The 21,032-nt window shown below is 47.1% G+C and overlaps 1 protein-coding gene across 2 annotated transcripts in view; it reads left to right on the forward strand.

Annotated features, from left to right (window-relative positions):
- ILK (integrin linked kinase) overlaps positions 1–20,387 on the forward strand; it is a 30,333-nt gene extending 9,946 nt beyond the window's left edge. The window contains exons 7-13 of one of the 2 annotated variants that reach the window (XM_082245932.1): positions 1,833–1,918; positions 1,997–2,106; positions 6,965–7,092; positions 7,312–7,433; positions 7,697–7,796; positions 19,559–19,689; positions 19,780–20,386. In XM_082245932.1, the coding sequence (XP_082102058.1) occupies positions 1,833–1,918; positions 1,997–2,106; positions 6,965–7,092; positions 7,312–7,433; positions 7,697–7,796; positions 19,559–19,689; positions 19,780–19,929 (827 nt within the window). In that variant the 3' untranslated portion in view covers positions 19,930–20,386. Of the gene's footprint in view, positions 1–1,832; positions 1,919–1,996; positions 2,107–6,964; positions 7,093–7,311; positions 7,434–7,696; positions 7,797–19,558; positions 19,690–19,779 lie in introns of both variants that reach the window. The other variant, XM_082245933.1, reaches the window with a different exon arrangement.
- The last annotated feature ends 645 nt before the right edge of the window (positions 20,388–21,032 follow it).

Below are 21,032 nucleotides of genomic sequence, written 5' to 3' on the forward strand. Positions count from 1 at the left end.
TCCTCAGGAGGGATGTGTTGGAGCTGGAGAGAGTCCAGAGAAGGGCAACTAAACTAATTAGGGGATTGGAGGACCTTGATTATGAGGAGCGTCTGCAATCGCTTGATTTATTCTCCCTGGAGAAGAGACGTCTGAGAGGGGACATGATAGCAATTTATAAATATCTTAATGGGGATCTCAGCTTAGAAAAAAAGCTGTTCATTCGAAGGAATTGCATGAGGACTCAAAGGCATACAATGCGATTAGAGGAGAAGCGTTTTAACCTCAGGCAACGTGGGGGGTTCTTTACTGTTAGGGCTACAAGATTGTGGAATTCTCTACCACAAGAGGTGGTTTCTGCAGGTAGTATGGTGACTTTCAAAAGACTCTTAGACTTGCATCTCAAGGATCAGGACATTAAAGGCTATGTTAGATGATTACAGTCACACACACCTACACAGGTTGAACTGGATGGACTATTGTCTTCATTCAACCTCACCTACTATGTAACTATGTAACTTCTCTACCATCCACACCACATCCCTTACCATCAACTTCTCTATCATCCACACCATATCCCTTGCCACCATCTTTACTCTATACCATCTACACCACACCCCTTGCCATCCACTTCTCTACAACCCACACCACATCCCTTACTATTAACCACTTTACCGCTGAGTACTTGAATAGTACTGCGGCAAAGTGGCTCGTTCCCGTCTGACGACGTAGACCTACGTCGCCAGACTCCTCCCCTGTAGGCGGCGCTCGCGCGCCGCCGGAGGCGCACTCCCGCTGTATTCATACAGAGCGGGAGTCGGGCCAGGGGAGGAGCAGCGGCGATCAAACATAGGTAGCAGAAAACAAATTGGCAAAAAGTTTTAAAAAAAATTGGTTTCTACATCTTTTTTGGGGGGGAATTTCATATAAAAAAAATGTTAAAAATATTGTTGTTTTTTTCAAAATAAACGCTCTTTTTTTGTTTATAGCGCAAAAAGTAAAAATCGCACAGGTGATCAAATACCACCAAAAGAAAGCTCTGTTTGTGGGAAAAAAGGACGTCAATTTCGTTTGGGTACGGCGTCGCACGACCGCGCAATTGTCAGTTAAAGTCGCACAGCGCCGAATCGCAAAAAAGTGGCCCAGACGTAAGACAGCAAAATGCTCTAGTGGTAAAGTGATTAAAGTGGTTGTAAACCTTCAAATTTTATATATATATATATATATATATATATATATATATATAAAAAAATAAAAATAACGAACATGCCTAAACTTGCATGCTCTGTGCAATCTTTTTGCACAGAGCAGCCTTGATCTTCTGCTGTGGTCCTCACTCTTCATTGGGTGCTTTCCCTGGGGGAACCAATGCAGGCTCGCTCCTGAGTTCCCCACTCCCATGTGACAGGATTTGATTGACAGCAGCCAGTGGCTATTGCTGCTATTCTGTCCAATGAGAAGAGAGGCAGCGGGTGGAGGTGCTGCGCTTGTGCACATTGCTGGATCGCATAGGGCTCAAGTAAGAAAAAAGGGGGGGGGGGCGCTAGGAGGGAGCTTCAGCACAGAAGGTTTTTCACCTTAATGCATAGAAAGCATTAAGGTGAAAAACCTTGAGGCTTTAGAACCACTTCAACTTCACCCACTTTACTGTATGTGTCTTCCGCCTCCCTTTTTAGCCCCCCCCCCCCCCACCCCTCACACCACTAAAGCACTTTGTGTTTTTCCCTTGAACAAAGTTCCTTTAGACACTGCCTGTCACCTGTACCGTTCCAACTACACTCAGCCTCTACCTATCTTGTACCGTACTGACATCCTCTCCTCCTTTTTGCTCCCCACGCTTTCTCTGCTCACAGGTAACGGTACTCTAAACAAGCAAGCGGGCATTGACTTCAAGCAGCTGACCCTCAGCCACAAACTCAACGACAACCAGTCTGGAGAGGTGAGTGCGGCTTAGGGCAATACTGACCAGTGGCCTGACTGAGCTCCCACTAATAAAACCTAATTCCTCTGCTTGCAGTTGTGGAAGGGCCGCTGGCAGGGCAATGACATTGTCATCAAGGTCCTTAAAATACGCGACTGGACTACAAGGAAGAGCCGTGACTTTAATGAAGAATATCCCAAACTGAGGTGAGGCCTCACCATCTGACGATTTGCAGGGGCTTTGATGTCCTATTGTGTCCTCTGTGTGCCATAGAACTCATAGCTACTGGTGTGTGTCAGGCTGTCCTACAACAAGTTCATTTCCCTGTACTCCTCACCAATGTGGTATCAATCAGATGTGTTCTACACTGATCATATCTCCAGCTATTAGTCTGATATGTGTCAACAGTTGTGGTATTTGGAACTTTGCTCCACTGCAGAGCTGTATATTATGTATGTATTGTATTTTGTGTTTTTTCCCTTTGTGTGAAGCATTGTAAAATATTTGTCAAGATAACAGGACAAAATCATAGTACACCCACCTCTGCCCATATAGGAGGAACAACCATAGTGCATGTCTCGAACTGTATAGGAGATGCTGTTATAGTTAACCCACCTTAACAGCATAATGGGTACTGTCATAGTGCACACACCTATTAGTATAGAATGTGCGCTCCCAGTACACATCCCTACCAGTAAAAGAGACACTCACTGTTTACCCACCTCTACTAGTATAGGGGGCACTCCTTTAGTACACACACCTACCTGTATGGAAGACCTTGTCATACTAAAAATACCTCTACTGGTATAGGGGCACAGTCCTAGACGTTGTCCTAGCACACACAAACCTCTACCAGTATAGGAGACGTTGTCCTAGCACACACACACCTCTACCAGTATAGGAGACGTTGTCCTAGCACACACACACCTCTACCAGTATAGGAGACGTTGTCCTAGCACACACACACCTCTACCAGTATAGGAGACGTTGTCCTAGCACACACAGACCTTTATCAGTATAGGAGACGCTGTGCTAGCACACACACCTTTACCAGTATAGGAGACGTTGTGCTAGCACACACACCTCTACCAGTATAGGAGACGTTGTCCTAGCACACACACCTCTACCAGTATAGGAGACGTTATCCTAGCACACACACCTTTACCAGTATAGGAGACGTTGTCCTAGCACACACACACACACACACACACACACACACACACCTCTGCCAGTATAGGAGACGTTGTCCTAGCACACACACCTCTACCAGTATAGGAGACGTTGTCCTAGCACACACACACCTCTACCAGTATAGGAGACGTTGTCCTAGCACACACACACCTCTACCAGTATAGGAGACGTTGTCCTAGCACACACACACACACACACACCTCTGCCAGTATAGGAGACGTTGTCCTAGCACACACACCTCTACCAGTATAGGAGACGTTGTCCTAGCACACACAAACCTCTACCAGTATAGGAGACGTTGTCCTAGCACACACACACCTCTACCAGTATAGGAGACGTTGTCCTAGCACACACAGACCTTTATCAGTATAGGAGACGCTGTGCTAGCGCACACACACCTTTACCAGTATAGGAGACGTTGTCCTAGCACACACACCTCTACCAGTATAGGAGATGTTGTCCTAGCACACACACCTCTACCAGTATAGGAGACGTTGTCCTAGCACACACACCTTTACCAGTATAGGAGACGTTGTCCTAGCACACACACACACACACACCTCTACCAGTATAGGAGACGTTGTCCTAGCACACACACACACACACACCTCTGCCAGTATAGGAGACGTTGTCCTAGCACACACACCTCTACCAGTATAGGAGACGTTGTCCTAGCACACACACCTCTACCAGTATAGGAGACGTTGTCCTAGCACACACACCTCTACCAGTATAGGAGACGTTGTCCTAGCACACACACCTCTACCAGTATAGGAGACGTTGTCCTAGCACACACACACACACCTCTACCAGTATAGGAGACGTTGTCCTAGCACACACACACACCTCTACCAGTATAGGAGACGTTGTCCTAGCACACACACACCTCTACCAGTATAGGAGACGTTGTCCTAGCACACACACACACACCTCTACCAGTAAAGGAGACGTTGTCCTAGCACACACACACCTCTACCAGTATAGGAGACGTTGTCCTAGCGCACACACACACACACACACACCTATACCAGTATAGGAGACGTTGTCCTAGCACACACACACACCTCTACCAGTATAGGAGACATTGTCCTAGCACACACACGCACACACACCTCTACCAGTATAGGAGATGTTGTCCTAACACACACACACACACCTCTACGAGTATAGGAGACGTTGTCCTAGCACACACACCTCTACCAGTATAGGAGACGTTGTCCTAGCACACACACCTCTACCAGTATAGGAGACGTTGTCCTAGCACACACACACCTCTACCAGTATAGGAGACGTTGTCCTAGCACACACACACACACCTCTACCAGTATAGGAGACGTTGTCCTAGCACACACACACACCTCTACCAGTATAGGAGACGTTGTCCTAGCACACACACACCTCTACCAGTATAGGAGACGTTGTCCTAGCGCACACACACACACACACACACACCTCTACCAGTATAGGAGACGTTGTCCTAGCACACACACACACACACCTCTACCAGTATAGGAGACGTTGACCTAGCACACACACCTCTACCAGTATAGGAGACGTTGTCCTAGCGCACACACACCTCTACCAGTATAGGAGACGTTGTCCTAGCACACACACAGACCTTTATCAGTATAGGAGACGCTGTGCTAGCACACACACCTTTACCAGTATAGGAGACGTTGTGCTAGCACACACACCTCTACCAGTATAGGAGACGTTGTCCTAGCACACACACCTCTGCCAGTATAGGAGACGTTGTCCTAGCACACACACCTCTACCAGTATAGGAGACGTTGTCCTAGCACACACACCTCTACCAGTATAGGAGACGTTGTCCTAGCACACACACCTCTACCAGTATAGGAGACGTTGTCCTAGCACACACACCTCTACCAGTATAGGAGACGTTGTCCTAGCACACACACCTCTACCAGTATAGGAGACGTTGTCCTAGCACACACACCTCTACCAGTATAGGAGACGTTGTCCTAGCACACACACACACACACACACACACCTCTACCAGTATAGGAGACGTTGTCCTAGCGCACACACACACACACACACCTCTACCAGTATAGGAGACGTTGTCCTAGCACACACACACACCTCTACCAGTATAGGAGACGTTGTCCTAGCGCACAAACACCTCTACCAGTATAGGAGACGTTGTCCTAGCACACACACACACACCTCTACCAGTATAGGAGACGTTGTCCTAGCACACACACACACCTCTACCAGTATAGGAGACGTTGTCCTAGCACACACACACACACCTCTACCAGTATAGGAGACGTTGTCCTAGCACACACACCTCTACCAGTATAGGAGACGTTGTCCTAGCGCACACACACCTCTACTAGTATAAGAGACGTTGTCCTAGCGCACACACACCTCTACTAGTATAGGAGACGTTGTCCTAGCACACACACACACACACACACACCTCTACCAGTATAGGAGACGTTGTCCTAGCACACACACACCTCTACCAGTATAGGAGACGTTGTCCTAGCACACACACACCTCTACCAGTATAGGAGACTTTGTCCTAGCACACACACACCTCTACCAGTATAGGAGACGTTGTTCTAGCACACACACCTCTACCAGTATAGGAGACGTTGTCCTAGCGCACACACACACACACACCTCTACGAGTATAGGAGACGTTGTCCTAGCACACACACCTCTACGAGTATAGGAGACGTTGTCCTAGCACACACACCTCTACCAGTATAGGAGACGTTGTCCTAGCACACACACCTCTATCAGTATAGGAGACGTTGTTCTAGCACACACACACACCTCTACCAGTATAGGAGACGTTGTCCTAGCACACACACACACACCTCTACCAGTATAGGAGACGTCCTAGCACACACACACCTCTACCAGTATAGGAGACGTTGTTCTAGCACACACCTCTACCAGTATAGGAGACGTTGTCCTAGCGCACACACACACACACACACACACACACCTCTACCAGTATAGGAGACGTTGTCCTAGCACACACACACCTCTACCAGTATAGGAGACGTTGTCCTAGCACACACACCTCTACCAGTATAGGAGACGTTGTCCTAGCGCACACACACCTCTACTAGTATAGGAGACGTTGTCCTAGCACACACACACACACACACCTCTACCAGTATCCAGTATAGGAGACGTTGTCCTAGCACACACACACACACCTCTACCAGTATAGGAGACGTTGTCCTAGCACACACACACCTCTACCAGTATAGGAGACGTTGTCCTAGCACACACACACCTCTACCAGTATAGGAGACGTTGTTCTAGCACACACACCTCTACCAGTATAGGAGACGTTGTTCTAGCACACACACCTCTACCAGTATAGGAGACGTTGTTCTAGCACACACACCTCTACCAGTATAGGAGACGTTGTCCTAGCGCACACACACACACACACCTCTACCAGTATAGGAGATGTTGTCCTAGCGCAAACACACACACCTCTACCAGTATAGGAGATGTTGTCCTAGCACACACACACACCTCTACGAGTATAGGAGACGTTGTCCTAGCACACACACCTCTACCAGTATAGGAGACGTTGTCCTAGCGCACACACACACCTCTACCAGTATAGGAGACGTTGTCCTAGCACACACACACCTCTACCAGTATAGGAGACGTTGTCCTAGCACACACACACCTCTACCAGTGTAAGGGTCACTGTCATAGTATGCACGCCCCTACCATTGTAGGTGGCACTGTCATAGTACACGCATCCCTACCAGTATAGAAGGCATGGTCATAATTTATGTACAAATTCATAGTTTGCTGTTCCATTTGTCTCCGTTCCTCACTGTGCACCCCGTGTCGTCTTGTCCTCCATAGGATATTCTCTCACCCCAATGTCCTTCCAGTTCTGGGTGCATGTCAGTCTCCACCCGCCCCTCATCCTGTGCTCATCACCCATTGGATGCCCTACGGATCTCTGTACAATGTTCTGCATGAGGGAACCAGTGAGTATTGGTTTGGATAGGGGTACCTACCTGTTCATAGCTATTGGAGTCATTACCTGTGGGGAGTTTATACTTCTATTGGTTGATCTACTATTTTGGTCCAGTCTGTTGTCATTGGCTGGAGCAGGTGGCGAATAATCATGTTGTCTGGGAGGGATGGGGGTGGGGGAATCTCTCTGTGTTCAGTTATTATTCCTGATGTCTGTTTTGTCCACACAGACTTGGTGGTTGACCAGTGCCAGGCGGTCAAGTTTGCCTTAGACATTGCCCGTGGCATGGCGTTTCTTCACACATTGGAGCCTCTTATTCCTCGCCATTACTTAAACAGCCGTAGTGTCATGGTGAGTAGTGTAGGGCCTGTGGCAACCTGCGACAAAGATCGTTGTCCAGATTCTATCCAATCTCATTAACTCTGCTGTCTGATATCACCTGTCTTGTATAATGACCAATCCCATCCTTCCTTTTGCTGTTCAAATCCCTCAGCAGACCAATTTTGCAACATGTCCATTCTTCTGCTATGTAGATATCACTATTTAGATGAACCTAGAATTCTACAGAGGAGAATTCAGTTGTGGGACCATAATGTAATTTCATTTTTTTGCAGATAGATGAAGATATGACGGCTCGTGTCAGTATGGCGGATGTAAAGCTTTCCTTCCAGTGTCCGGGCCGCATGTATTCTCCAGCCTGGATTGCACCAGAAGGTAAAGCACAAAGCCTGTTATTCCCTTCCACTGAACTGTAGAAGACGTTTGTCCTAACTTTGAAGCCTCCCTCATCTACTTTGTTACATCTACAGCTGATCTCCTCAACCCTCACCTGCCTCTGTTTTTCCTGTCTTGATCTCACCGACTTCTGTCTTCCTACTCATGTCCTTCTCTGGCTTCTGTCTTCCTCATCCTGTCATCCTCACCTCCTGGGCCCCTCTGGTTTGCCCTCGTCTTGGCCTCCTGGGCCCCTCTGGTTTGCCCTCGTCTTGGCCTCCTGGGCCCCTCCGGTTTCCCCTCGTCTTGGCCTCCTGGGCCCCCCCGGTTTCCCCTCGTCTTGGCCTCCTGGGCCCCCCCGGTTTCCCCTCGTCTTGACCTCCTGGGCCCCCCCCGTTTCCCCTCGTCTTGGCCTCCTGGGGCTCCCCCCCATTTCCCCTCGTCTTGGCTTTCTGCGTCTTGTTTGTTCCTCCTCTGCAATGATGACCTAGAGTAATTTTCTTCTATCATCATCTGCTGTCCTCCTCATGTTTACCCTCTTTTATGGCATTCATTTAGTCAGCTACTTTTTACTTGTCTGTCAGTAAAGAAAATTCTTCCAGCCCCTTTTGCCCACCGATGAAACGAAGTCTGTGTTCCTGCCCTGTATCGTTAACATATCTAAGTGCCCACTGCCAGTTTCAGCACAGGGACCACACCCTACATTCCACCTATTATTACTATCCTTGGTGAAACATAAGTCCAATCTATGTCTGCCAGCCTGAACCTCAGTGACCACACACTATGGCACATCTGGGTTTGTTCAATCTTGTTGACTTCATCCAGCAGCACAACTGTCTGTCCTGAGCTCCGTAAAGCCAAATAACCCATCTGTTTATAACTACATCATAGGCCCTATAAGTGTACAGTGTCAGTGACCACATCATGCCTCCCACCTGATTTTTCTCAGACCTCACTGATCACACTAAATGAAACCATTTTATACAACATCATTGAACACATCGTTGTGATATTTTTCATGGCCCTCCTTCAATCTAGTCCTATTTATGATAAGCAGGCTTCCTTTTTTTTCTTATCGGATTTATGATTCGTCTTCTACTCGACCCTCATCTGCTTCATTGTGCTCCCAAAGATTGGACACCCATCGGCATTGCCGCACCTCTTCTTTCTATCCGTCCAGGCCTGATTGCTACTCTCGCTATCGCTGAGCTTTGTGGTTTATCGGGCTCCAGATTCTGACATAAAATTGATGAACATTACATTTTCTTTGTCTGCCAGAGTACTGGCTGGGAATCTTGTAAAAGTGTTCTGAAATAGTCTTCTTTAACCACTTTGTGTCATTTAGTTACAATGATCAGACGACTCCCTTACTAGGGCGAGTGGACATACCTGTACATCGTTTGTTTAGGTTGGTGTACTGCATGCACCCAACACGGGCATAAAAGGGCTAATCCCGCTGTCAGTATACAGCATCAGCTAAAGCGCTGATTGGAGCATCTCTGTGCCATGTGATTGGTTTGATGACCAGTCACATCAATCACTAATGTAAAGTGGCGGTCCCCCAACCTTTTTGGCACCAGGGACTACTTTTGTGGAAGAAAATTTTGCCAAGGGCTGGGGGGCGGGTGTTAGCTGATATGATGGTAGGATGATTGAAAGGCAGTATTTCTATTATTGCTTTGTATTATTATGTAATGAAATACTTCAACTCTCACCATAATGCAGAGTCAGTGTCACTTGTCACTGCAGCTTGTCGCCAGATGCAGCTTGTCACTGCAGCCTGCCACCAGACGCAGCTTGTCACTGCAGCCTGCCGCCAGATGCAGCCTGCCACCAGACGCAGCTTGTCACTGCAGCCTGCCACCAGACGCAGCTTGTCACTGCAGCCTGCCACCAGACGCAGCTTGTCACTGCAGCCTGCCACCAGACGCAGCTTGTCACTGCAGCCTGCCACCAGACGCAGCTTGTCACTGCAGCCTGCCACCAGACGCAGTTTGTCACTGCAGCCTGCCGCCAGATGCAGCCTGCCACCAGATGCAGCTTGTCACTGCAGCCTGCCACCAGATGCAGCTTGTCCCTGCAGCCTGCCACCAGATGCAGCTTGTCCCTGCAGCCTGCCGCCAGATGCAGCCTGCCACCAGACGCAGCTTGTCACTGCAGCCTGCCACCAGATGCAGCTTGTCACTGCAGCCTGCCACCAGACGCAGCTTGTCACTGCAGCCTGCCACCAGACGCAGCTTGTCACTGCAGCCTGCCACCAGACGCAGCTTGTCACTGCAGCCTGCCACCAGACGCAGCTTGTCACTGCAGCCTGCCACCAGACGCAGCTTGTCACTGCAGCCTGCCACCAGACGCAGTTTGTCACTGCAGCCTGCCGCCAGATGCAGCCTGCCACCAGATGCAGCTTGTCCCTGCAGCCTGCCACCAGATGCAGCTTGTCCCTGCAGCCTGCCACCAGATGCAGCTTGTCCCTGCAGCCTGCCACCAGATGCAGCTTGTCACTGCAGCCTGCCACCAGATGCAGCCTGCCACCAGATGCAGCTTGTCACTGCAGCCTGCCACCAGATGCAGCTTGTCACTTCAGCCTGCCACCAGACGCAGCTTGTCACCAGACACAGCTTGTCACTGCAGCCTGCCACCGATTTGATGCAGATGATTTCTTTGTGCAATGAAAGAACTGCAAGTAAAGTCTCTTGCAGCCTCCGTAAGGAATCCAGCATTACAAATCGGGAGCCAGGGGGAAACTGCCACATAATTAAAAAGAAAATGACAGCTAAAGAAACATACTGTCAGACAATAGCCAATAAACTACAATGCAGTTTAGTATGCAAAAAAGTTTATTTGAACTTCTATTAAGTAGGTGGGGATACATGTCCACTTTGAGGATTAAACCTTCCAAAAATTGAACATTATTACATCATACAAACAACAATAGTAAAAACTATCCGGATTGTTGCCCAGTGTGATGGAGGAACCCAGGTTATAGCTAATCGTAAAATCTGACCAATATTTGGATGGAAGTGCTCAATCCAGTGTTGCTGATATTTCCAATCCGTAAGTCACAAGGAACGTTATGCAAATGAACTGAAATACAAGGAGATTGTAGCACAACCCCGATATATGAGGTATCTTTTCTACCATATCTAAGTAATAGATATCCAGAATGGGGAGATACCCCTTTTAAAATTGGATATGAGCTTAGTAGCTTGTCAATTCACTCCAGTGGTTGAGGAGTGACTCTATATCTATTACAGGTATAACTGATGTGCATAAGTTGGAAATGCGTCATGATAGCTAATTCCATGGAGAGAGATCTAGATAATTTAATTAATCAGTGACCGCATCTAGCAAGCGATAGTGAAGTAGAGCAGGAAGCAGACAAGAATGTCATTAGTAGTGATTTAACAGTCAGTTGGTATAATGGCTGTCCAATCTTTTCTAGCTTCTGCTGTGATTCAACATGGCCACTTTGCTTTTTTAATGTGCAGTGCTTGTTGGGAGATAAAAGGTTTACTGCTGATGCAATAATTCTAATTTGGCATGGCAAGCTGGCAATAAGGAGTTAAGGTATATTGAGATGCAAGAATGAAGCCAGTTATATGAAAGCAGAGCCGGGGGAAATAAATCTACCACTACTGTTTGTTCTACTCACTGCTTCACCTTCCAAAGGGATCTCAGCTTGTCAGTGTTCATACGGAAGTCATCCAGTTTGCATGTACAGTGTCCTGCCCATGTTAGGGATCTCTCTCCAGCCCCTATGTTTTTGGTGTCGTCGTCTCAATGTGTAGTGGAAGCTGGCCAGCTCTTATCCATTACAGTCGCTACTTAGAATCGGTACGGGGACACATGGGTTCCATTTCCAGGCGTGATGACGTCACCGGTTGACGCGTTTCGTCTGCCAATCAGCCGACTTCTTCAGAAAAAAACATGCACAGTTGATTACACAGGGTTCCCCTCCTATGAGATTGAGAATCTCATGGAGGTGGATCCAACAGCTGTGATGCTGATGGTGACACGGACAATGATGCAACCAAGCCTGGTCTTTGCTCGCTGGCAGCCTGGGCTCAAACAGGGCATCTGTAGACAGCGGAGGAAGGGGTAAACAGGGAATTTATTTTATATTATTACATTATTATTATTATTATTATTATTATTATTATTATTACACTATTTAAATCCTCCGGCTTCAGTGGAGGAAAAAGCGATTGTAGATTGGGGGAGTGTAAAGGGCTGCTGACCACACATATCGTGGGATTGTTTTGGGGGGGAATTAAAGTACTACTGACCACTAATGGGAGAGGGAAGGGGTGTTTTAAAAGGTAAGTTCACCTTTTACAGAAAATCTGTAAGGTGAACTCTTACATTGTACCCTCTTCCTCATAAACCCATATTTCCCCTCCCCGCTAACCTGGAGTCCTGTGATCACCCGCTGTGAGACATTGGCTCGCTGCTTTACCGGTCTGGGAATTTGAAATCCCTGTGGCTTAGTCTCCTAAATGTACCTCTCTGCATGTATGGAAAGGAGGCATTCTAATTGGTCGGCGCTGACCAATCAGAACCCATCTAGCCGTTCCGGTCAGAGCTGGAGAAGAGGAAAGAATGCCGCAGGGATCAGTAAAGCGGTGACCCGGTGTCTCAATTGCAGGACTCCAGGTCAGTGGGACCAGGGGGGGTTGAGTAAGGGGGTCCAGTGTAAGTTCACAGGTAATCTTAGTTTAAAATGCTATTAACCACCCCTGAGTATTGATTTGTTTTTTGGGGAAGGGGGTATGGGGAGTGAATTCAAATAGGCTGTGCACTTTGTAAATGCAGTTGCCCTCTTCAAACCTTTTTGCTTGCACATGATTGGATGATGAAGTCAGCAGAGCTTCCCCTCATTTTACCCATTTTTTTAACCCCTCCAATTCCAGCATGCTTCTTCAATCTTTTCCAAAATTGTGGCAAAATATGAGATCACCTAGTGGTGTCCATTTTCCAAAAAAGAGTCATTTCTGGGGATTTCTTCCTGTCCTGAGATTTTTGTGGTGTTTGGCCGCAGTGTTGCTTGACAGAGCAATTGTCTGTCAGTCAAACCACCACAGCACTGAGAACAAAACCATGTCCAATGGTCTTGCACAGGAAGCTGCACAACTTGCTGATCATGAAGTGGTTAAAGGGAACTTTGTTTTTTCAAGTTGCACTTGTGGTTAGCTCAGCATAAATAAATAACATAGCAACGCGTTTCAAATTTGACTGTTTTGTTGTAGTTTTTATATACAAGGTATACTTCCAGGTCAATAGCATGGCACAGTGGTCATGCTTTAGCTTTTCCTGTCTGTCAGACTTGACACAACACTTCATGACTCTGCAGGCTTAGTAGTCATTGTCCAGTGACTCATTGCCAGTTGAGGAATTTACAGATTTGAAACAGCAACATGCAAGTCTGAAAGTTGCTGCAAAAAATATTTTGGGTTTATAAAAGGCAGAATTTTTTTTTTTTTTTGAATAGGGTATGGGTAAAGAGACCTTGTCAGCATCTAATAGGTGCTTTCTTGCGCTGCCTGACAGATCTTCGGCATCTGGATACTTTAAGTAGGGTTGAAAGCCTGGTCCTCCTCTATTCAGTGTGGTTCTTCCTGCGAGTCCGCTACTGCACTACAGAATGCAATAGGGCAAGAGGAGGGATCCAAGCAGGGCAAGAGGAGGGATCCAAGCAGTTGACATACCCAGAAGTGTGGCAGGTGTGTAAAATCCTTCAAAGTGGGTGCCCCTGCACCTTGGAGGGAGTTATGTAGTGTGCACGCTATAGAAGATCCATCCTTCCCTCAATACAGGAGTTGTGACTTGCTTTGATTGGCAGGGAGAGTAAGCCGTCACAACACTGACGAACCACCCCACCTCAATGTAGGACAGAATGCTGCAGTGCATTTATTGCAAGGGGAAAGTGTTGTCACCCTGCAGGAAGAACGAAAAGGGTCACCAGGATTTTTAAAGTGGAGTTCCGGCCTATTTTGCAACTTTAGGCTCCGTTCACATGTAGGCGTTTTGGGAGTTTTTCTGCTCTAGGATCAGCTCTCAAAACGCCCAACAAGACAAATCCTATTTATTTCAATGGCCCCTGTTCACATCTGAGCGTTTTGACGCTGTGAGCAAAACGCCCAACGCTCAAAAAAGTACATGAGCTTCTTTTTGGGCAGATTACAGGCGTTTTCCATTGGTCTCTATTCAATCTAAAAACGCCTGCACTAAAATCGCGGTAAAAAACGCTACGCTCAGGTGTGAATGTAGCCTTAGTGATTCCTGGAGTGCTCGCTATGCTGATCAACAATTGGGCATTTTCAATTTTTTCCGGGGGTCCCTTACCTTATTTTCAGGGCATTTTTGATTTGTACTTCCTCCTTCTCCCCCCTCTGTGACCGCGGCCACCGACATCACTTCCTCCTTTGCATTGCATCCTGGGAGCTGTTTGTCATCACTCCCAGGAGGCTGGAATCAGGAAGAACTCCCAGAACACTCCCTGAAATCACACTACAGCTTCAGATGCCCACATCCAAAATGGCCGTGCCCAGACAGTGTTTTTTAAAGGAAGATTTTGACTAAAATCCAATACTGTACACCTTGTAAGTATGAGAATAGCGGTTCTGTAAAGGGCAATGGATTAGTATTATAGGGGTATTTTTAGTTAAAAAGGGTATTTGAGGCCGGAACTCCGCTTTAATATCCTAAAGTGGTTGTAAAGGCAAAATGTTTTTTAATTTTAGAATAAACCTGTTTTACTTCCCTGCTCCTTGCAATGGTATTGCACAGAGTGGTCCCTAACCACCTCCTATGGGGTCCCCCTGCTGGTGCTCTCTGCTCCTCCTACTCTGTATGTGCCCCCATAGCAAGATGTGTGCTATTGGGGCCCATGTGCTAGCATGCTGCTGGGCTGTGTGCATCCGTAGACGCACACAGTGCGGCTTGACTCCGCTCCCGCTTCACAGGATTTGACTTAATGGCTCCTGCAGCTCTTAGGGCCTGTTTTGAGAGTAGGGAGTGAAGAAAGATGAGATTTAGCTGGGCTCAGCGCTGGATCAACTCAGGTAGGTGTTTTGGGTGGGGGTGGCCGCACAGCAATTGCTGTAATGTCTTTTTACCTTTTTAATACAGGGAATGCATTAAGGTAAACACTTTAACTAACTTAAGAACCACTTTAAAATCTCAGCTCCACAACTGATCCAGTGATATCCCTCCTCTTTGGTGGTGGCAGTGGCCTTTCCTTACTACTGAGCAACCTAGGGATCATGTAATGAGGTGTGAGTGCCATGCCTTCCAGGACTACTGTGAGCCTAGTGTGCATGATGACATATTCCCTACAAGAGTGTCCCTGACTACCTGTGCTCACCGGAAGAAGGAGTTGGATGATACTGGTTATCATTTAACCCTGAAGCCGACTGGCACTAGATCATAGAAGCTGGAGGGGACAGTGCAGAGGTTTAATGTTGAAAAATGTAAATTAATGCACTTGGGGGCCAGAAAGCAAGCTACTCACTAGGGGGGAAACCTCTGGGTGAGTCTAGGGTGGAAAAGGACCTGGGGGTACTGGTAGACAACAGGCTTGGTAGTGGCATGCAATGCCAAGCCGCTGCAAGCAAAGCCAACAGAATACTGGGATGTATAAAAAATGGGATTCACTCCAGAAATAAAGAGATTATTCTCCCACTCTACAAGACTCTGGGTCCGGCCACATCTGGAGTATTCTGTCCAGTTCTGGGCACCGGTCCTCAGGAAAGATGTGCTGGAACTGGAGAGAGTCCAGAGAAGGGCAACAAAAATAATTAGGGGAATGGAGGACATCAGCTATGAGGAAAGACTACAAGCATTGAACTTATTCTCTCTGGAGAAGAGACGATTGAGAGGGGATATGATATCAATGTACAAATACTGTACTGGTGACTCTAGCATAAGGAACAAACTATTCGGAGAAAGGGAATACAATAAGACACGTGGCCACTCACTAAAACTAGAGGAAAGGCGGTTTAACCTTAAAATACGTACAAAAATTGATTCCAGAAGATTGGTGCCTCAAATTGCCATCATCCCAAAAATTCGATACATAAAACTAACACTATACAGTGTTGATCTCCTCTGAGAAAAAGGGGGGATTTTTAAGGCAATAATACATGGAAAAACAATGTATATAAAATATAGAAAATTTATTGATTAAAAACAGCATTGCATATCAAAAACTATTAGATGGGCACCTTAAAGACCACAACATACAGGGGTATACAATGTACAACATACAGGGGTATACAATGTACAACATACAGGGGTATACAATGTACGGTTTACAGCAAACACACATCATAGGTTGAACTGGATGGACTGATGTCTTTTTTCGAACCTAACAATCTTTGTAACTATGCTGGAGTATTGCAGCAAAAGCTGCTTTTTATTTTCATACGGGCAGAGCAATGTTTTTTTGTTAATTTTTTGGGAAAGAATTGGCTGCACACCTCCGCCATTCCAATAGATTTAATGAAACGTGTATAAAACTGCCCCTAGGACAGGAACACAGACCATGGAGTGTTTCACACTGACAACGTGCTTCTTCAAATCCTGGCTAGCACCCAGTCCCACCTGTCCTCAGGATTACACCTCTCACCTGGAGCAGCAAATTGGCCTTTCTGTTTTCGCTTGTTTATTTCTTTGAAGAAAAAAATGTCTCTAAAGTCAAGTTTCACACAAAACCATACCGGTGCTTAATTTCTAAAAACATGGAGGCCATGGATTGAAACCTACATGACCCAGCTTTTCATTTGGACTCTGTGATCCTTCAATCCTAACCAATTTGAATTAGTCCATGGCTGATTTACCAATGAAAGAGCTCCACGCCGAAGAGCTGCAGTCAGTCTATTTCTGAGAGGGCTGTTGTGGACACCCACATACTGACCCCATTTTTTTTCTTTAATTTTGGGCCCCTCTTTTACCTATTCTTCCCCCTGCTCCATCCTATGCTTAAAGTGGTTGTAAAGTCAGAAGGTTTTTATTATCTGCATTCTATGCATTAAGATAAAAAATCTTCTGGGTGTAGCAGCCTCCCCAGCACCCCCTAATACTTGCCTGAGTCCCTTCTCTCTCCATCGATGTCCATGAGTCCCTTGGCCATCTGGGACTCGTCCTCCTGACTGGCTTAGCCAATGGCGCCGCGGCTGTGTCTAACTGACTTTGACAGCCGCGGGAGCCAATTAGAGGGCGGGGGCGGGGTCGAACGACAGCTCCATGTCTGATGCTGAGGGGTCAGACAGCAGCAAAATGTATCGGGAAACATAGCGTGTAGGCAGCAAGAAAAACATTAAATCAGAGATGCTGGATCAAGGTACCATATATAGGTCAAATGAGTAACCTACTTATCACAGAGCTGCAGATCAGCTTGGGTGCCCCCATAGCAAGCTGCTTGCTGTGGGGACACTTGACAGGAGCCAGGAGCAACCACGAGGGACCCGAGAAGAGGGGGATCCAGGCTGCTCTGTGCAAAACCAACTGCATGGAGGAGGTAAGTATAAGGCCTCATGCACACATGGCATTTTTAAAGCTGCTTTTAGTAATGTCAGGCATTTTTTTTTTTTTTTTTAAGCTTAAAAATGCCCCCCCATGTTATTCTATGGCCTCGTCCACACAGGCTTTTAGGAGCTGTAAACGGCATAGGCGTTTTTAAGCTGGAAAAAAAAAACCCATGGCCTGTGCGTTCTGGAGCAGCAGCGTTAAGCTGGAAAAACTCCTGACGCTGCTAAAGGCTGCTTAATGCCACATACAGCGTTAGGCCACGTCAGACGTTTTTAAGCTGTAATAGTTGGATTTGAGGTTGGAAAATAGAAGAGGGCAGAGAGAGGCTAAAACGTGCATTAACGCCAATACAAAACGCTTCTAAAAGCACGTTTTTTACAGCTGCTTTTTCCTCCGTCGGAACTGGCTTTGCAGCTCATTTTTTTCAAACGCCCCGTGTGCATGAGGCCTATCAAGTCTCAAACGAGACTTTACAATCACTTTAAAATTAACCTGCCCTACACATTTACGATCTATTATTTATGCTGCGATTTGGTAGACCCAGTGCTCATAGCCGGGGGACCCCTTACCCCCAACTTCCCTTACTGTGTGTTCTCCAAGACCAGGATGGACCCTGGATACGTAGTATCTTCCTGGCGATTCTCTGTTAATTGTCCTACAAATCTGTTCAGTGTCTGTGGATGAAGCTTTGTATTTTGGGGGAGATTTGCTAAAACAGGTCACTATGCACAGCTGCACCAGATTCTCTGTGCACTAGTGATCGACCGATATCGTTTGTTTAATGCCGATACCAATATTTTGGTCATTAGATATCGGTATCGGCCGATATTTTCGGGCATTTTAAAATAGTTTTTTTTTTTCCAGGTACCCTTGAGGAGGGACCTGGGGGTCTAAAAGAACCCCCAAACCCCTCCTTGGCACTGAAAAGCATTCAAAACCCCAAATTTGGCTGTTTTGAATGCTGTCAGTTTTTTGAATGTGGCGCCGAGTATGACATCGCTTCCGGGTTTTTTACATGGAGACCCGATCAGAGCCGAATGCAACGTTGATCGGGTCTTCTGTTTGGCGGCCTTGCAGGCTGGTTGCCTGGGTCTCCCAGTGGGACGGGGGACCTGGGCGAGCCACGAATGGTGGCCGGAGGGGAGGAGTCCCCCTCCCGCTCCTTGTAATGACAGCCGAGCGTCTTCTCAGCAGCATCGGTTGTCATTACAAGACAGCCGACCGTCGGCTATGGACACCGGTTCCCGTGGTGATGCCTCTAGCTGCAGGCATCACTCCGGTACAGCACTTTCCCAAAATATCGGTAACCTCAGGGGCCGATTCCAATATATTGGGGAAAGTGCATATCGGCCTCCGATATACGGTATCGGTGGTGCCGATAATCGGTCGATTCCCTAGTGTGCACCAATCAGCATCTAACTTCAGCTTGTTCAATTAAGCTTTGTTTCTATATAACCAATAAGCTTCTGGGTTTTATTGTCAAAGTGACCTATCTTTGGTATCAATGGGAGGAATAGTGCCCCATCAATGGTGGCAGGGGGAGGAATAGTGCCCCCATCAATGGTGGCAGGGGGAGGAATAGTCCCCCCATCAATGGTGGCAGGGGGAGGAATAGTGCCCGATCAATGGTGACAGGGGGAGGAATAGTGCCCGATCAATGGTGCCAGGGGGAGGAATAGTGCCCCATCAATGGTGACAGGGGGAGGAATAGTGCCCCATCAATGGTGGCAGGGGGAGGAATAGTGCCCCCATCAATGGTGGCAGGGGGAGGAATAGTGCCCCCATCAATGGTGGCAGGGGGAGGAATAGTGCCCCCATCAATGGTGGCAGGGGGAGGAATAGTGCCCCCATCAATGGTGGCAGGGGGAGGAATAGTGCCCCATCAATGGTGCCAGGGGGAGGAATAGTGCCCGATCAATGGTGCCAGGGGGAGGAATACTGCCCCATCAATGGTGACAGGGGGAGGAATAGTACCCCTTCGTTGGTGTCGGTGTGGGGAATAGTGCCACATTGTTAGTGGCAGGAACTATGCTCTACTGTTGCGACAGTGGAGGGATTAATGCCCCAAGGGCCAGATAAAAGCGAGCAAAGGGCCACATCCTGTACCCAGGCTGCAGTTTGGAGACCACTGGTATAATTGTACTTGGCTCCTATATTCTAATCTTATTTGGCACAGATGCCATCCCAGATTGGCCACATAGAGCAGCATATGATTGACCGATCTCTTCTTTCAGCTCTGCAAAAACGTCCTGAGGACATCAACCGCCGTTCTGCCGACATGTGGAGCTTTGCTGTCCTGCTCTGGGAGCTGGTGACCCGAGAGGTGCCTTTTGCAGATCTCTCTAACATGGAGATTGGGATGAAGGTAAGTGATTGACTTCCAGTCTAGTGTAGCTTTCAGAGTGTTGGTGGGCATTTGCACATGTTTCTTTCTAACAATCCTATTGTGCTTTAGGTGTCATTGGAAGGCCTACGCCCCACCATTCCCCCCGGCATCTCTCCACATATCTGTAAACTCATGAAGATCTGTATGAATGAAGATCCTGCCAAGAGGCCAAAGTTTGACATGATTGTTCCCATCCTAGAGAAGATGCAAGATAAATAAATGCGCCAACTTTTTTTTTTTTTTTTCCACATCGTCCCACCTTGACTTTGCTACACCATCACTATTGCTGTCCAACTGTTTAGAGAATCTGTCTCACCGCTAAGCTGGCACTAAGCAACAGGCGCCCAGCCCTGACAGCTGCATCGGTTACCAAGTGCCTTCTGGGAAACTGACTTGAGAAATGGGGGACACATGGGAGGAAGCCATATACTGATGATGTTCTTGTCCACAGCTCATAGAGCTGTTTGTACTGTGCAGTGTTACTGTAATCCACATTTATCCAAGTGTTACATTTCATTAGGGGGTTCTAGGTCTGGGACAACTTGCAGGGCATAGGAACCTTGTTTACTGCACTGGGGGGGGGGAGAATATTTGTCCATGACATTTCGTAAAACAATTGGTCTTGGGTGTGAGCCATACTGATGCCACATTAGTGAGAACAGATTGCTGGGGAAGGGGAGGGTTTTTTCGGTTCAAACTGTTGGAAATTAAATATATATCATTGTAGATTCTCAGAGGGCCAGGACTGCATTTCAGTGTAGTAAGATATTGTCCAGAGATTTCAGTGTTTTATTCCCCGTGAGGTTATATTTTATGCCAAAACATGCTTGAAGTGGGAACAGTCCATTATATTTTAGAGGTTTGCGGTTCTTGGGACAGGGAAGGGACACAAAGGTTGTACACCGGTCTTATTTTATGTTTTTAAGAGCATGATCTACATTCTCATTGCCTGACCGTGTCTACTAAATGTTACACTGCTCTTCGGGTACCGCCCCTGAGGAGCCGAGGAATGTGCCTTTTTGAATTCCTGGTGCTTGGTCATGTGCCTGAGGCAGTGTATTGTGTTGTATTACCCCTCTCTTCATACTGTGCTGCCACACCTTTTTATATAGCAAGTGCTCTGCCCATGTATAAATATGTATGTGTATATAAATATATATATTATATCACAGTGTATCACTATAATAACATGTATTATATGTCAGGGGCGGTGGAGAACTGGTGCTTGGATCTGCTCCCTGCCCCTGAGGTCCTTCTGTCATTACAGCGGGGGGAGAGAAATGTATTTTTATATATATAAATTAACCTTTGCGCACCTTGTG

This window comes from Pelophylax lessonae, assembly GCF_965119305.1.
Source record: "Pelophylax lessonae genome assembly, chromosome: 2".
NCBI classification, from domain to species: Eukaryota; Metazoa; Chordata; class Amphibia; order Anura; family Ranidae; genus Pelophylax; species Pelophylax lessonae.